We start from the raw sequence: 16,998 nt of genomic DNA, 5'->3' as shown, positions 1-16,998 counted from the left end.
TAGTGCCTTGTTATTCAAAAGAGTGGTCCCTGGATGAGCATCACCAGCAGCATCACTGGGGAGCTTGTTAGAAATGCAAACTCTAAGATACCACCCAGACTTACTGAATCAGAATTTGCATTTTAACAAGATCCCTTGGGAGTCTATACTCTCACTAGTGTACTGGTTCTCAAACTTTTCTGTTTATTATTTTTTGCAGTTATTTAGAGAGCTTTAAAAAATATTTATGCCTGGGTCCTGTCCTCAGATTCTGATTTGTCTGGAGTATTGACTGGACATCAGGATTTTTAAAAGATCTCAGGTGGGGAAAAAAAAACAACTTCAGGTGATTCTAATATGTATCAAGGATTAATAACCACTGCTTTAGTGAATGAACCTTGGCAAGTTTGTGGCTTCCTACAGATTAAAAAAAAATTAAAAAGTTGTGGCTACCTCAAATGATGAAGTCATCTTGTCTTTAATGGAAGCTTTATTCCTTTCTTTCTCTCTTCCCAAATGGGCTGAATCCATCCCCTGTACACATTATTTTACTGGACAGGGCCAGCAAGCTACATAGAAAAGAAGGGAGCATACTGCTATGTAGATAGTAGTAAAACACTTAGACATATATATTTCTGTCTAATCCTAGCCATTATTGTCTCTTGCCACTCTTCCCTTTCTCCTGTTAACATTTGCCATCATGGTCACAGTGCAGTTCTTCCCATCAAGAGGGACTCCTCTGGAGTCCATGCTATTTCTTCTGCAGGAGTTGACCAGCAAGTAGGATGCTGGCATCCCTCCACATGGAAGTCTACCATGACTTTCCCAATCTCTAGAGCTACAGAGATTGGGGAAATCTTCACAGAATAAACTGGATCTGACACAGATATTTGTACATGACAGATATTTGCTAGTACCAAAGTTTGGGAAGCATAGAAGTTTAAGAGGACACCACCACGTAATTTAGGAAGTCAAGGAAGTCCAATTTTAAATCTTTTATGTGCTCTAGACCTGTGGGCCCCAAAGAATATATCAGTATTGAACAAGTTTTAATTGGTTTTTCAGAATTTTAAGACTACATGAGTAAAATACGTGTGGGCTTTTTTGGGGTTTTTTTGTGTGTTGCTATATTTGACCATCAAAAACATCTAGATCATCAGTTAATGAATCTAGATATTCTAGGCACTTTCAGCATAGATCTCTAAATAGTTGCATTTTTCTCTGTCTACACTAACATATTGATAAGCTTATCTACAGAATCTGAGCATTTTGATGACCATAAAATAATGGGACACATTTGACAGTATGACTTATTGGAAACACTCTAACTATAGTTAAAGAAGAAGTCTATAATTTTAAAAAAGTCTTTTGGGTCGGGGTGCCTGGAGAGCTTAGTGTGGAGCATGCAACTTTTGATCTCAGGGCTGAGAGTTTGAGTCTCATGTTGGGCAAGAGATTACCAAAAAAAGACGAAGTCTTTCACTAAGAGAAATGGAAGTACATTTTTATATGTTGCTTTGATGTGTGTTTAAAGAAAAAGCACCAATCTACTTTTCTATGTAAAACACTCATTGAAAATTCATCAATATCAGCACAAATAGATGCTGATGGGACATTCAGAAAAATGCATAATACCAAATACTATATTAGAGAAAAAAAGGATTGAAGTAATATAGGGAGAATTTTTGGATTCTGAGGAACAATTTAAGGGACTTTAAGTTAGGGACAGAGAGTTGAACAAGAACATTTGAAACCTGACATCACTGCAGATGTCCAAGGCTATGAGTAAATCTAAGAGAATCTATTCAGAGAAATGCCCTCTCTAGGCCTCCAACCTGCCAAATAAAACCACCTGTGCCTTTCTTAGAAGCAAACATCTATCCCTAAAGATGACCAACTCCTTGTTGGCATCTATGAGAAATGAGAGGGTGAGGAAAGTAGCAAATCAAAATTAAGGATGTTTGTTTTCTGATACTTAAAAATGAATTCTAGTTCATACTGTAGAAAACAAAACAAACCAAATCAAATTGCTGAAGAGAAAACCTACCTAACATTAGCCTTTTAAAGGAATTTGAAGCTTTTATGTATTGTTTTCTTTTCCTTTTTTAGGTCAGAGTCCATTGTTTTGCCAAGTCAAAGAGACATGACACAGTGGACTACCCCAGGGAAATGTTTGAATATTCAAGTTTTTATAGGAATCCTGCATGAGTTTTTGATTAAGAAATTATTATTAAGAATGGCTATATGCAACCATGGTTTAAAAGTTATAAGTATGGTGAAAATGATTTTCTCACCATTTGACTGCAGTAGGGGGTTTCTGAAGGCAAGGCCTCTTGGTGACACATTGAAGTGAATTCCTCAGCCTGTATCCAGATATGCTCTGGGGTTTTCCTTTGGGTACTTCCTGTAGCTCCATTTGGCTGAGTGCAACTCTACTCAAGCCAAACAGAAAAGGGCTACCCCCTATAGTCCATCTGGAAAAAGGCCCTTTGCTAAAGCCAGTAAGGCTTTTGTGTTCTTATTTGCTCCCTTAGGGTGTTGTTGCTGATACCTCTCCCCAGACAGTGGCACCTTCATCCCAGGACACCAGTGGTCAGCAGCAACAGATAGCAGTGGACACATCCAACGAACATGCACCTGCATATTCTTACCAACAGTCTAAGTAAGTTCGGGCTATGCTAAGCTCTTTCTCTCAGGATCAACCATCTTGACACCATTCTCTCATGTTCTATCTGTTAGCTTTTGCTGCAGTACAGACTATCCCAAACTTAGTGACAAAGTGTTCTTTTAGTTCATGATTATGTGGGTTGACAATTTGAGCTGACCTCAGGTGGATGGTTCCTGTGGTCTTGACTAGAATTGCTCAAACACCTGGGGACAGCTGATGGTCATTTTCACAACTCTGCTTCTGGGTGTTAATTGTTTGTTCCTTGAATGATGGAAGCAAATGGATCATGTGTTTCTGATCCTGCATCAGCTTTTTCACATAGAAGTCCCAGAATTCAGAGAACAGCAAGAGAGGAAGCCCAAATGAAGCACTCTTCAATCTGTTTGTGATGCATTTACTACTGCCCCAGAGGCCAAAGCAAGTCACATGGCCAAGCCCAGAGTTAATATAAGAGTTTACCTAAGCCTTAAATGAAGAAGGAGGCATTTTAAAAAATCTACCATATGTATTTTTGGAGAAAACTCCAATATTCCTATTTGAAACTGGATGATGAAGCTGCATTCTTTACTTTTTAAATATTTTATTTATTTATTTGAGAGAGAGATAGCACAGAGGGAGAAGCAGACTCCCTGCTGAGCAGAGAGCCCCATGGGGCTCAACTCCAGGACCCCGAGATCCTGACCTGAGTTAAAGGCAGATGCTTAACAGACTGAGCCACCCAGGTGCCCCAGTGAGCCTGCATTCTTGAATGGAGATAGAAACACTCCTTTTGCAAGGTTGCTTTGAACCACAGTAAAGTAGTTCATGAAAAAGGGTGCTGTAGGGCAGCCCGGGTGGCTCAGTGGTTTAGCGCCACCTTCAGCCCAGGGCCTGATCCTGGAGACCCGGGATCAAGTCCCACGTCAGGCTTCCTGCATGGAGCCTTCTACTCCCTCTGCCTGTGTCTCTGCCTCTCTCTCTGTGTTTCTTTCATGAATGAATAAATAAAATCTTTAAAAAAAGAAAAAGGGTGCTGTAAAATATAAAACAATGTGGAGTCTTACTTAGGATTTAAACGCCAAAGCAACAATCATGTATCTGAATTACTCTTTCAAATCTTTAAGTCACTTATAAAGTACAGTTGGCTTTGTGTTGAGTAATTATGTAGACTAAAATTTGAGAGATTTTGAAACCAAAGTAATTAACAAAAATTCCATCTATATAGAGATATCTTGTGCAAACTATTCTAATTTGTAGGTAGCGATCAAAGCCCCAGTGAATAGACAATTCCCAAGAGATCCTTCCTGTCTGCAGAGTATCACTCCCATTTCTTGATCATTCCTCTTTAACCTCAATACATAGAGATTTGTTTGTTGTTGAAAGATTAATCATGGTAATGGAGTCTTCTATGAGTAGTTTAGCTTCTAAAGGTAGTCTTCCAAGTGAAATATGCTGACTTGACCTTTATTACTTTTTTTATTAACTTTATTACTATTATTATTATTATCACATAACAACTTTCAGGAATGATCCATAAGAATAAAACATTTTGTGTTTTTGTTTCTTGTTTTTATTTTTAATTCACCTATAGCCTATGTGAATCACTTTTACACACACCGCACAATATAGTAGTCTCTGATCCTCTGTTCCAAGCATATTGGAATTTTTTCAGTCTGTTCAGAGGGTAATGTATGAGAAAGGAGCCAGAGGCTGGCTATGTGGAAGCACAGTGAGAGACACTGGAAACGAGAGCTACTATGTTTGCCAGAAACACTTGGTGAGTAGGTGAAGCTGGCTTTTGCTGTTTCTGAGCATAATGAGGAAACGGGTGATCCTAGACCCTTCTCTTGCTAACAGTTTAATGATGTCTGGGTAAATAAAAGAGATGCTTTCATTCAGCCAGTCAGCAGTTATTGATATAATGCCTACTATGTGATGCACAGAATTTCAGATGCCAGGAAAAGAGCAATGAAAAAGGCAGGTGCTTTTCCTATTCTCTTGGAGTTTACTTCCTGCTAGGAGTAGACTCACAGTCAGTGAGCCAATCAGCAAACAATAATTAAAAAAAAAAAAACAGATTTGCAAAGCAAATATTTTAAAAAGATCCTTGTGATAGAAAGTGACAGGATAAATACCAAAGGTTTGTTATCAGGCAAGGCCTTTCACAGAGGCCTGGATCTGAAAGATAATTACAAGCTAATCTTGGAGAGATTTGGAGAAAAAAACATTCTAGGCAGAAAAAACAAACAAACAAACAAACAAAAAAACCAGGAAATCCAAAGGTCTAGAATGCGAACCTGCAGCTAGAGTGTGGTGAAGAGGTAGGGGAAATGCTGTAAGAGACCAAGTCAAACAGGCAGTTTTTATGAAAGCTCTAGTCCTTGGATACTTGGCTTTGTATAGAGGAACCATTCTCAGTTTTATTTGAAGAGAGCCACAAAAGCTTTGGAAGACGTTAGGGGATGGAAGGCCAGCATTTGAGTAGTATTTCAAGGACTCCATTGACCAGTGGAGTCTGAGTATGGAGGGATGTGTTTCAAGGATGGCTTTCAGGATACAAAGTACCCCCTTCTTGAACTGTCTATAATATCCTCTTTCCCCTGGCGATTCAATCAGCTTCAGCTGCCCCCACTTAGAGCCCCACAACAGGATGCTCTCTTCTTCCTCAGGTTGTCCCTACCATTCATGACCATTGTATGATGCTGTGGGGAAGGGGATGCCCTGCCTAACTCAGAGAGAACATCTATGCCTCTCCCAGATTCCAGTGAGAGTCTCCCCACCCACCTCCACACTTAGAGTATTCAGCCTCAGGCCAGTCTCTGTGCTAGGAGACAGGATCCCTGCCCTCCAGAATTTACAATCTAGTACGAGATTTAGATGTATATATAGACATGATGTGCATACTGCAAGGGCTCTTTTTAAAAAAAAAAAAACTATAGTAATAGAATGCATTTAATTTTTCTCTACTAGATCAGCTTTGGTGGAGGTTGTAGCACCTGGAATAGGGTCTTACAGATAGTCAAGTGGTGTTCTAGGTAGAATAACAGGTTGGCCAAAGTCCAGAGATGGGAAGGCTCAGAGTGCTTCTTTGAGAAGGGGATTCAGAAGAGTACAATAGTGTAAAAAAAAAAAAAAAAAAAGCAGATTGGAGCCAGATTCTAATATCGGATGTCTCATGGAGGTACTTGGACAGCATTTCCTTTGTTCTACAAATACTCCTTCAGTTGAGCTCAAAGATGGATTTGGAAGCAATGGAAACAGTCCAATGATTGCAATGATTCAGACAAGAGGGAACAAAAAGTGTGAAGTAAGATGGTGGCAAGTGTAATGGGATGGAAGTGGGGGGGAGGGGGGGAGGAGATAAACCAAAGTAAGAAGAAAAGGTAAAAAAGGGCTTTACAATTTCAAACAAAACCATGGAATTACTGATGTTGCTAAGGGGGGGAAGGAGAAGATAATATAAAAGCCAAAGAGGGAAAGATAAACAATTTTAATTATCCCTACAACAAGTCAATTCAAAGAAGCTTTATTCCCTGAAATATCTGAGGAAGTCTGAGTCTGATGACGTGAAACTTTAAGTGTTTAAACATTTCAAAGCTACCCACACCATGGTTACGTGCTTTGGACCACAGATTCCTATGGCTGATAATGTGGGCCTTTCCATAGATAATAAGTATGGAAGGAAGAAACCCTCCACACGTGTGCTCACAGTGGTAAGCATTATGGTGAGGGGTTTCCTCATTTGAAGGCATTTCCCTTGCACTTATGCAGGAATGTATGTTACAGGATGTTCCACAGGGCATGTTTGTGGCATCATGCCAGAGATGAGAACACCCTGGAACATGGAACATTTCAAATGTGTGCCACGTGAAAACCACTGGCATTGCCTTGTGTACATTTCTTTAAACCTGAAGCAGATTTTTAACAGGTCTTTTTATATTCTCAACTTCCTCTCTCTGACGTGCTGCATATCGCCAGGAGCTTTTTTGACTTGAAATGACAACACTAACATATCGAATGAAAGCAAAAATAATATTCAAGGTCAAATAAATTGATGGATAACAATCTATTCTGAAAATTTCTAAAAGGAAGAAATTAATGTGACTCCAAGTTTTTATCAGTTTCAGCCAAGGGAAGCTGACCTGTGTCATGGTAAGGCATGAGAGTCTACAGAACCATTTAAGAAGACAGAATTAAGCTAAGCGTATGGGACATGTAAACACCTGGGTTCTTTTTCTTACATAATGATCACTGGGAAAAGTTTGGGGGATGTGAGAGTATCCACAGAGACGTTTATCAAGGAAGCATTCATAAGAGATGAAGTGATAAATTTGGCTTGCTCAATAAATTAATCTGGCTTGCTCTGTACACTTGATAAAGACCCAGCTCTGTTCCTTTAAGTAATTTAAATGTACTTAACATGAGAGATTCACTCAGATTAGATCTGACCATTTTCTAGAGTCAGGACTATGTTATCCTTAAAGAGGCCACTAGAAAGCTCTTCTGTTACAGCTTTGTTTTGAAATCAAGGTACAAGGAGTATCCCTTAAGTTATGAAGCTACAAATGTCCCTACAATCTAACTGTACCTTTCACCTAGAGTACAGAGGGTCTCTAAAATATTTTACCCAATCCACGTGAACTTGAATGCTCTAAGTTTCACAAGTGGCAGCTTATTTCTAGCATCATTATGCTAATTAACATGCCACTACTTTCTTCAGGCACCCCATTTCTGACAATCATTATGCTAATTGAGATACGGAGAGTTTCAAGTACTTGTAGAAACCTCTGGCTTTTCTCATTAAATATTAGCTGACCTGTGGGGTGTGAAATCCTGAGTTGTGTAGCTAAGTGCCCTTGAAAAGCAGCTTAACCCGTCACACATACATTTAGCAGCATAATGTTCATACTAAAGATATTTTGAAGTAAATTACAGACATCACAACAGAAGGTTGCAGAACAAAAGTTTAAGAAGTAGAAATGATGAGCATATGAATAGAAAGGTCATATTTGGGATCTATAGCAACAAATATTTTACTATTCCAAATTCCACTTTCCAAGCTAAAAAACAGGTCTTCACATTTTGTACTCATGCTTTTTTTTTTTTTTTTTTTCCTGTTAAAAGAGGCTGCTAATGCAAAAGGGGCTTGGGGCTTTTATCTGCAAAGGCAGAGATGATACCTGTGGTTTGTTTTGAAAGTTCTGTGGAAATTCCAGTTCCTGTCCGAGTTAACGGTTTTTCTTTGTGCTATTTAAGAAATCTTAAAAATGACGAAGGCTTGAAAAATAGGAGTCTTCAAGCAAAGTTAACTTTAATATGTAAAATCTTTGTCAATCTTTGAGTGACAACCCTTTGGAGCCTCCTTCTCCTCTTCTTTAGAGGGGGAGATTAGATCAGCATTCTCCAGAGTATAAATTAGGTTTTAGTGCTGAGGGAGAATTTAACAACCATACCCCGGGAGTTGGGGTGGGGGTCCCAAAGAGTGTGGGAAACAACCTCTAACCTAAGTGAAATGCTTTCTTAATTGCAGTCGTCTTCAAAGCTATTAAAATGCTAATAGCTGGACCTCCTAGAGGGCAAGATAAATCAAATGTTTCACTTCCTGAAAGATTAGCATGTAAAGTCCAGCTTGGGAATTCTGAGAGTTTTTGCAAACTTGTGACAAAATGTTCACTCTCAACATGATTTTCATACTTCATCTAGGACAGAGAAGGTGGAGAGGAGGGAATTCAGTTCTATTGAATAGCAACACCCTGTCCCTTCCAACTTCAGCTAGCAACCAAGAAAATGCAAAGGACAACCATTCATTTCTCCTCATTTGTTTTTGTGTAACATTGAGACCACTTGATAGGAGAGGGCTATTGGAAACCTTTGCGTAAGGTTATAGCTTGAAAGTGTCTGTAGCCTAGCTCATAAATATGGATGCTTCAAGACCAGTGCACAGGACATACCTGAGCAGTGTGAGTGTTCTATGTCACTGTAATCCTTTGGCTAAGACACGGGTCATGGAGCAGCTGTTGCAGAGATTGATGGTGTATTAGGCATTGTCTGCTAGATAAATAATACCAGGTAAAAGATGGGTGTGGGAGCAAAGAACAGGCCAAAAAAACAAACAAAAACACAAAACTGAATGAAACATTTTGTTCCCACAACAAGGTAGGTTTTTAGAAATAAATGAAGTAAGTCTATACTTTGCAAAGGTACAGAAATCAAATATATACCATGGTTCCCATGACTACTACTGATAAAGTTTCCCTTATTGTTGCTGCTATTATGAAATTTTTAATGTCATTTCTTCTTAAAAGAAACCCCACTTTTTCATATAACATACACAAAATATGTATTCTTAGAAACTTAACCTATTGGTTAAAAATGGAAATATCAATTCTCAACTAGTTGCTTTTCTTACATGATCCTAAGAACATGTAAGATCCTTAGGCTTCTAAGAGGCACAGCTGACTCGTATGAACACGTTTTGCAAATTAGGAAGAAAAAACCTCTCTGGATCATCCCAGCCTACCTGTCATATAACTTAAAACATCCTTAAGGACACTTTGTGAATGTGAATAAAGCCCACTTGCTCAGAACAAATGCAGTCCTGCACTAGAGGACGCAGGTTGGGGATCAGATTTTAGGCGGGAATTTAGCCCCCACAAACTCCCTCAGCCATGCAGCTTATACAGTGAACAGCCTGGACACCCTCAATAACCCTGAGGTTACTTTACTACATTAAGCAACTAGGCATCAGAAGAACCTGCAAGGCACTGAAAGAAGTAGACTTAATCTAAATTGACCTATGGATAGTTTCAAAATCATTTTTTATATCCCTGAAATTATTTAACAGAATTCTAGTCTGTGGATGGAAGGGCTAAGCATCAAGGTCGACCCACTAGAAGCTCAACCCTGCAATTGTAGATGGAACAGAAGCAGAAGACATTGTTTGGCTAGCCTAGGCAAAGCAACAGAAGTAAAAATGACATTTGCCTAGTTAAACATTTATTATGTGCATGCATACCATCTGCCAGATTCCTGGAGAGTAAAAAGTGGAAGTAGAATATAGTCCCCGTTCTCAAGAATTAGAAAACTTGATGACATGGGTGAACAAGGAAAAAGAGGAGAAGCGGTAAAGTGAACAAAATTCATTGCCTCTTAACTGTCTTACTACTTTATTGGCCAAATAAGGCTTCTGTGAATATACTTGGTGAATACCACAGGGTAACACACAATCATTGTTGTATCTTGGGTACATAGTAGGGATGCGCATATTTGTTAACTGAGTTAGTGATGAATCCCACAGGAGTTATGAAGGGATATTCTCATTCTATAAGCCTCAATATTTAATGTGAACAAACTCTCTGGCTTAAATATATATTTGTATGAAAGTGGTGGAATTTAAAACTTGTACAATTTACTAGATATTGAAAGAACTTGGTATCTTTTAAAGAGATCTTACTGGAAAAGAGCACACAAGGTGATTTCAGAGTTGCTTTGATGTAATGACCGCTTGTACCCAATTGTTTCCACAGACCATAAACAAGACTGAAGAATGTTCGTCTGAAACTTTGCCTTGAATGAAGAAACTTCATTGAACAGGAAGTTGGCTTCCAGTTTGCACAGGCGTCGATGGAATGCTTTTTTTTTTTTTCTACTTTACCCAGTGAAAACAAAGTGTTTTTATGTGCTGTGCAAATGGTTCCTTCATGTGGTCTGACAGTTTATTTTCGCCATCTTTTTTTTTTTAAAGAAAAAAATCCCAGAAGAGGAAACAAACAAAAACCAACAACGAAACAAAATGAAGAAGGTTGACATTTTATCTAGAAGAACATTTGAATTCAGAATTTACCAGAAGATGTAGATAGATTTTTTTTTTTAACGGAAAATCAGATGTCAAGAGGTGGGCAAAGCAGAAATGGAAACAAATTGTCTTCCTCAGTAACTAAGCTACTCTTTCTTTCCCCCTTTTTGTTTAAAGCTAGTGGGTTGGTTTTTTATTTTATTGTTTTCCTAGAAATATTTAGGTAAGGTTTATCTTGAATCTTAATTGCCTTAATTTTAAGGACGTCAAAGGCTCTCGAGGCAAGCTGTCAACGTCTTGTTAAAAAAAATTCAAGAAAGAATTGAAATATTGTGCCGGCTTTAACTGGTACAGAAGTTTAAGACTATGAGTTTTTAGGGTGAAAAAAAACTGTACAGTTTAAAAGAAAATGTTTTTCTTCATTTGAAGAAAATTTGTTGATAAAAGAAACCATGGCAACTGCAAGAATTGGGAAAATGCTGGGACTTTTCATGAACTTTGTCTTAAGTGTTGAATCATTCTAGAAGGCTAAAACATTTTACGGTAAAGTTATTAATGTTGGTTTAAAAACAATTGCATTAGAAATAATGCGTGTTTGGAGGGCAGAATGCAGATTTTTTTTATTTACGAAGCGTGATCGCTAGCAAAAGCATTAGTGCTTTTTATCTGCAGTCTTTTTTATGAGCTTTACAAAGTTTTTAGTCAGCTTTGCTTGTCACATTGCAAAACCTAGCTTAAGAGCATTAAAAAAAATTAAGTAGATAGGAGCTTATGGTCAAAAAGTGCAAAAAAAAAAAAAACAAAAAAACAAAAAAAGCAATAGATAGAGAAATTGTTGACAATTTCTGTAGTCTTTCCTAGTTGTGATCAAATTCAGCCTATGGATGGCCTATTTTATACCAAAGATGAAGTGGCACCCTATTGCAGTCCAGAAGATAGAGGTTGTTTTCCTTTTCTTCTCTTTTCTTTTTAAAAATTTTATTTGACCTACATGGCCGGACCAGTTCTTACTTTGTTGTTTGTTTAAACTACCTTCCACTGGTGTTTTACATACTGCAAAACCAAACAAAACAAAAAATGGGTTTTTTTTGTTTGTTTTTTGTTTTTTAATGTGCATTTGTTGATACTAGCAGAAGCTTGCACCTGCTGTGTTCAGCAGTTTCAGCGCGAAGAGTTCTGGATACCAACTGATAGAGCCAAAAGGCTTTATATTCATTCTGTGAGCTTTTCTGGTTCCTTACTAGCTCTCTTGAATAGTGACACCTCTAATGATGGCCACCAATAAGCTGAGGCACTTGTTTAACAGGTTGAAATTCCTTTCTGTGAACTTTGAACTAAAGATCCTTCTCGAACTGGTCTGAAAGGTCACTTGTCAAAAAAGCGTAGTGATATTCTGTTAAGTGATGAGTGGTCTCCTGAAAAGGTCTCATTGTATTTGTAACAATAGTCTTCCTTCTAACGTCCAACACCTCTAGGTTTTGTCTTCTCACCTCAGTCTTTGTTCATCCTGCCATGAACAGCCACCTTGATTCTGCAGTTGGGGAGGGGATATCTTCTTTTTGCCTCCTTTCATTGTATTTTCATACCCTGGTGTTGTCAGAAGAAGGACAAAAACAGACCTTTTTTTTTTTTTTCAGTTTTGCTCTCTGAGACAAGTAGGACCAATAAGATTGAGGATTCTATTAGTGAAATTTAGGTAAGCTTTTAAGATGCTAGTTGACAATCAAGAAATTGTATGATTTATATCAATAAGAACCAAAAGAATTAGATCTGCTCAAGTAGATATATTTGCATTGAGAATGATGCAAAACTTTGTCTAAAATGGATTAATTTGACTTAACAAACATCTCTGCATATTTGACTCATGGAATCCATGTTCAACCTGTATAGTTTCACCTGAACTTGAGACCGATGGAACTATGTTAATTGAACCATGCCCTAGAGTTGCTTTCTGAATGGATCATTGCAATCAGATGGGTGAAAGTCTTTTCACAAGCTAAGTCCAAGAAAACTGTCTTAGTCCAGAAGGAAGAAGGAAATGCATGAAGTGCACTGTAAAAGAAAACAGGGTAGGCTTTTAAAAACTGAAAAAACTTAAAAGGCAAATCATACTCCCTTTAGGTCAATATCAGTAGTGAGTTTGGCTCATCTGAAATTGTCAATATTCCACTATTTATGACCTGTCAACAGAGGCCTTGTGTTGAAATGGGCTCTGTTTTCTTATTTGAAAATCCATGAATTGGAAGCTCAAGTCTAGAAAGCGACTCCCTATTTTTGCAATCAAATTAGAGGCAAAAATGTGTCCAAGAAAATGTAGTAGCATGTGCTACAGAGAAATTCCCTCTGGTGACACCCATTCCTTAATGGTTTTCCATGATTTAGAGAGAATCTTAAATTTATACTTTCTTCTGTTCTGTCCTTCAGCTTCTCATGTATTTCAAGGGTGGCACTTAAGTTTTTTCTTTGAGAAGTGGGCTCCTGAGTCACAGGGGGTGGGTATAATCGAACATGTATAGGAACTGTGCTTTTCGTTTCTCTTTTTCAGTCTCTGAACTCTTTGTATAAATAAGGATTATCCTGGGCATATTTCATTTGAATATGAAACCAACATGCTTTCTTTTGTTTCTGTAAAAAAAAAAAAACAAAAAAAAACCTTAATGTGATACAAAGAAAGTCTCATTTACGCAATCAACAATGAGGCTAAGAGGTAGCTACCATGTGGCTGATGAATGTGCCTAGGTAACTTCCTGTTTCTATTCAAAACTACTGCTTTATTTATACATTCAGAAACATTTTTTTCAACTATGAAATTTCAATGATCTCAATTTTTTTAAGCCACTTCAGGCGCAAGGAAATTACCTGTCATTTTATGTGTCCATGTGTGTTTTGTGTTTGGATTTTTTATATCATGCCATTCAAGAAAATATCTTATTGGAAATCAAAAAGGAAAAAAAAAGAAGGAAAAATGGCACATGTTTAAATTTGCATCTGTCATCTTACCTAATGGTTGTTTTTAAGAGTCAAGTCTGGGGGAATATAAAAAACATCAACAGGTAAGCAGCATTACATTATATGAAGAATAAAACAAATCAAAATATGTGTTCAATATTTGCAGACATCAGAATCCTAATTTAATCAGCAATTGTTATTATGGTGATTCTAATCCTATTTAAGGCTTTTTTTTTTTTTTTTTAAGTATTCTGGTTCATCAGATTTCCAAATATTTATTCAGATTATTTCCATTTTTCCTTTAGACTTTAATTGTCAAGCCTTCTAAACATGAGGAAACAAACCAAAATCCCAATCCAAATGGGATCAATGTAATCTTACTCAAACTCTAGATACATGGTCAATGGAGGAATGGGTTTTCTCTTAATAATGATAAAGTTTTGTCAAGGGAGACAAATTATGCATAGTGACTCAATGCATGGCCATGTGTTCTAAAAATGTCTTGGGTCCTAGGTAAGCTAAAGCTAACAACCAGCAGGTGTTGGGTACTGTTTTTCCTTGAAGACTGGCATGTCACGATTGTTGCAAGTGACATAATATTCTAAAAAAAAAAGAAAGAAAGAAAGAAAGAAAGAAAGAAAGAAAGAAAGAAAGAAAGAAAGAAAGAAAGAAAGAAAAGAAAGAAAGGAAAGAAAGAAAGGAAAGAAAGAAAATCCTCTACCTAACTTCAGTTTGGCCAGGGTTAGTTTTGTTGGTAAATTTCAATCATTCAGATGTTATCTCCATGCTTCACTTGAATCAGCTCTTCCTGTGACTTTAACAGATCTGCCACATTTGACAGCATACAAGACTCACTTCCACACATTCTAGTGAAAAACTACATGGTATTAAAAACACTCATGTTAGAGAAGGAAGGCTGAGAGCAGAAAAAGACTGGATGGAGCAGGAAGTTCACTCTACCTGCAGAATACATCAACCTCTTGCAAAACTGTGTAAAAATCATTTTAGTTCATGTATGACAAAAACAGAGTAGCTTTTTTTTTCTAAAAAAAAGGTTAATTTGAATATTTGAGATGTCTATTCTATACCTATATATATTTTACAGTGGCCTAAAATCCCCATTAATGAAGAGTGAGATTTGGTTGAGTAGCACTTTTGCAGCACTTCATGATTCAGAAGTTTCAATGGACTGTCTAGACAGATTATAATGTTAGTAAGAAACGAAAAATACATTTGACAACTCAGTCTCATTTGTAATTTGCGTGCATGAACCACTGTAGATGAGCTGATAAGCAGAGAGAAATTCTTAAGTGGGTTTCAGTGGTAAATGTTTTTAGATGATATCAGATCAAATAAAAGGTAATATTTATTTGTGTGGGTAAACAACATTCAGCACATTTGAAGAATCACACTTCCTAACAAAGTTAAACATGTCTTAGAGCCTTGGTCTATGTTCTCGTCCACAGTAGGGAGTGAAGGATGAGACTTTGGTTTTTGTGTTATTGTGCCTGGCATCCTTCAAAATTTTGAGCTTACCGAGAACTGACAGCATCTCACTCCAATCTGAGGAACTAGCAGAATTTAAACAGGATCATTGATTCTGTACACTATACCCTTCCTGTGACAGAGTGATAATGGGATTTCATTAATGAATCAATTTGTTACACATGACATCCACTGAGGTATTGGAAGACAGTTGAGTCTAACTCAAATTTAACATTTCTTACCCAATATTCTTAAATATGAAGTCGCTCCCTTAATCCAAGTGCCCTTGGTCATGGCTGTCCTTTGTGGACTGCATGGAGTCCAGTACAGTACAGAGCTAAATACAAGATCCCTGAGTTGCCCCCAAAATCTTTTCTCATGTGAAGCAGGGGAGCTTACCCCAGATTGGTGGTTTTTCTTCTCTTTCAGTTTATACCCCAATACATATGCTCCCCGTCACACAAATAAAGGATGGATGGCTTCTTAATGCTCATTTCTTTGTATTTCTGAAAGGAAAAATAATATTTTAAGAAATGCTTCTTCCTGTCAGGAAGCTTTAAAGCTGGAGCAGAGGTGAGATCAAGCTTGGAGTCTGTAGGAAGAACCTCTAGGCCACAGAGTCACACTTTTCTTCCATTTTATTCACTCCCATTAGTAACTTCCCCAATGACTGAGTCTTGCAGAAATACAATCACTCTCAATTTTTGAAGGGCTATCTACTTTGTAGATTTGTTTTGTCTTCTCTTTTCAACTGTTAGGTCTTGGGCTCTGTTTCCTTTTATTAGCATTTCACCCTGAGGATGGAAAAGAAACATTTGGAAATCAGATTCAAATCAGTCTGTTTCTTTGTTAAGTCTCAATTTATCGAAGAAGTTTAAAATCATTGGTAAAACTGTCAGTGCATTATATACCATGGCTTTTTATTAGCCATGATGTCTCTTTCCCATTCATTGCAAATAATTGAGAGTTGGCTGTATTCTTGCAAAAACAAAGGGGGGAAAAACCTGTAGCAAAGTATTTGGCTTCCCTCAAAAGAAAGCTGTTTTGGTTTCGTTCACTATTGAAATTTTAACTAGAAGAAAATGTCAACTCAAAATTGAGTTATGAGAATATAATAGCATCTCTTGGTTAAATATACACTCTTGTCCCCATCTTAAATCTTTGGCAAGAAAAATGCTTTGTTTTTGTTAATTTTTTTTGTTTGTTTTGCATCACAGTAATAAGGGTGAATGACCTTGACACTCCAGTGGATTTTTTCTGATCATTTCAAATTAAGTAGTGTCCAAAGTGTAACTTTAGTGTTATGCTTTGTATTTTAAACCTTCTGGTCTTATATTATTAAGAAAGATGCTCTGTCCGCCTCCCCCAAAAATGTCATTTCGTCATATATGAAAAAGTGAGTTATTTCATACTTTTCAGGAACTATAAAAACTATTTCAAAGAGACACTTGAATAAGTTTTTTGCATTCTTGAAATTAATGCTTCCATTTATTTAAAAAAAAGAGGAATATAATTGGGATCTTAATTAAAAAAATACACATAAAAGTATACTTGCTATGAAATACCCAGTTTCTTTAAAGAAAAAAAAATGGGACACAGCTTTTTTAAAAACCATTGTTTTAGGCCATATTTGACTTCATGGAACTTATGAAACATCATTCAAATTTGAACTTTATTTAAGAGCATTTTGTACCGCTGTCTCTGTCATGGAAAGTTCTGTAATTCTATGGTGTTTCTGGTTTTATTTTTAATTTTTTCATCTGTACCACAGTCAAATTAGCTACCATTTCCCCCATTCCTTGGGCTTTCTGTAGATCAGTGGATGTTAGGTTTAAACTTCTGTTTTCTTTGATGAAGCTTTCAATAAAAAATGAAAATAAAATCAATCAAGTAGTCTGTTGTGCTTTTCTTCACTGTTCCAGAAATGGGTTGAGGGAGGGACCAGTGGGAAGGAGTAGTTTCTGTATTTAATTGGGTATACTGCTGGCTTCCCGTAGGATGCCAGAAGCAGCAGCAGCAGCAGCAGTAGCAGCAGCATACTATCCTTGGTAACAAAAACTAGGAGAGGAGAGAGCATTCCATCCACGCAAGAGGCTGAGAAAAACTCGAGTTAGGGGCTTTGGTGGGAAGAGACCCTTTAGGT

General features: G+C 37.2%; 1 protein-coding gene across 21 annotated transcripts in view; it reads left to right on the top strand.

Annotated features, from left to right (window-relative positions):
- RBMS3 (RNA binding motif single stranded interacting protein 3) overlaps positions 1 to 16,741 on the top strand; it is a 1,727,904-nt gene extending 1,711,163 nt beyond the window's left edge. For 16 of the 21 annotated variants that reach the window (XM_041733599.1, XM_041733601.1, XM_041733598.1 and 13 more), the window contains 2 exons: positions 2,514 to 2,641; positions 10,153 to 16,741. In XM_041733599.1, coding sequence (XP_041589533.1) covers positions 2,514 to 2,641; positions 10,153 to 10,159 — 135 coding nt within the window. In that variant the 3' untranslated portion in view covers positions 10,160 to 16,741. Of the gene's footprint in view, positions 1 to 2,513; positions 2,646 to 10,152 lie in introns of those variants that run through there. The other 5 variants (XM_041733610.1, XM_041733608.1, XM_041733607.1 and 2 more) reach the window with 1 other exon arrangement.
- The last annotated feature ends 257 nt before the right edge of the window (positions 16,742 to 16,998 follow it).

This window comes from Vulpes lagopus, chromosome 19, assembly GCF_018345385.1.
Source record: "Vulpes lagopus strain Blue_001 chromosome 19, ASM1834538v1, whole genome shotgun sequence".
NCBI classification, from domain to species: Eukaryota; Metazoa; Chordata; class Mammalia; order Carnivora; family Canidae; genus Vulpes; species Vulpes lagopus.
The sequence above is the reverse complement of the archived record's forward strand: the minus strand, read 5'-3'. Positions and strand labels throughout refer to the sequence as shown.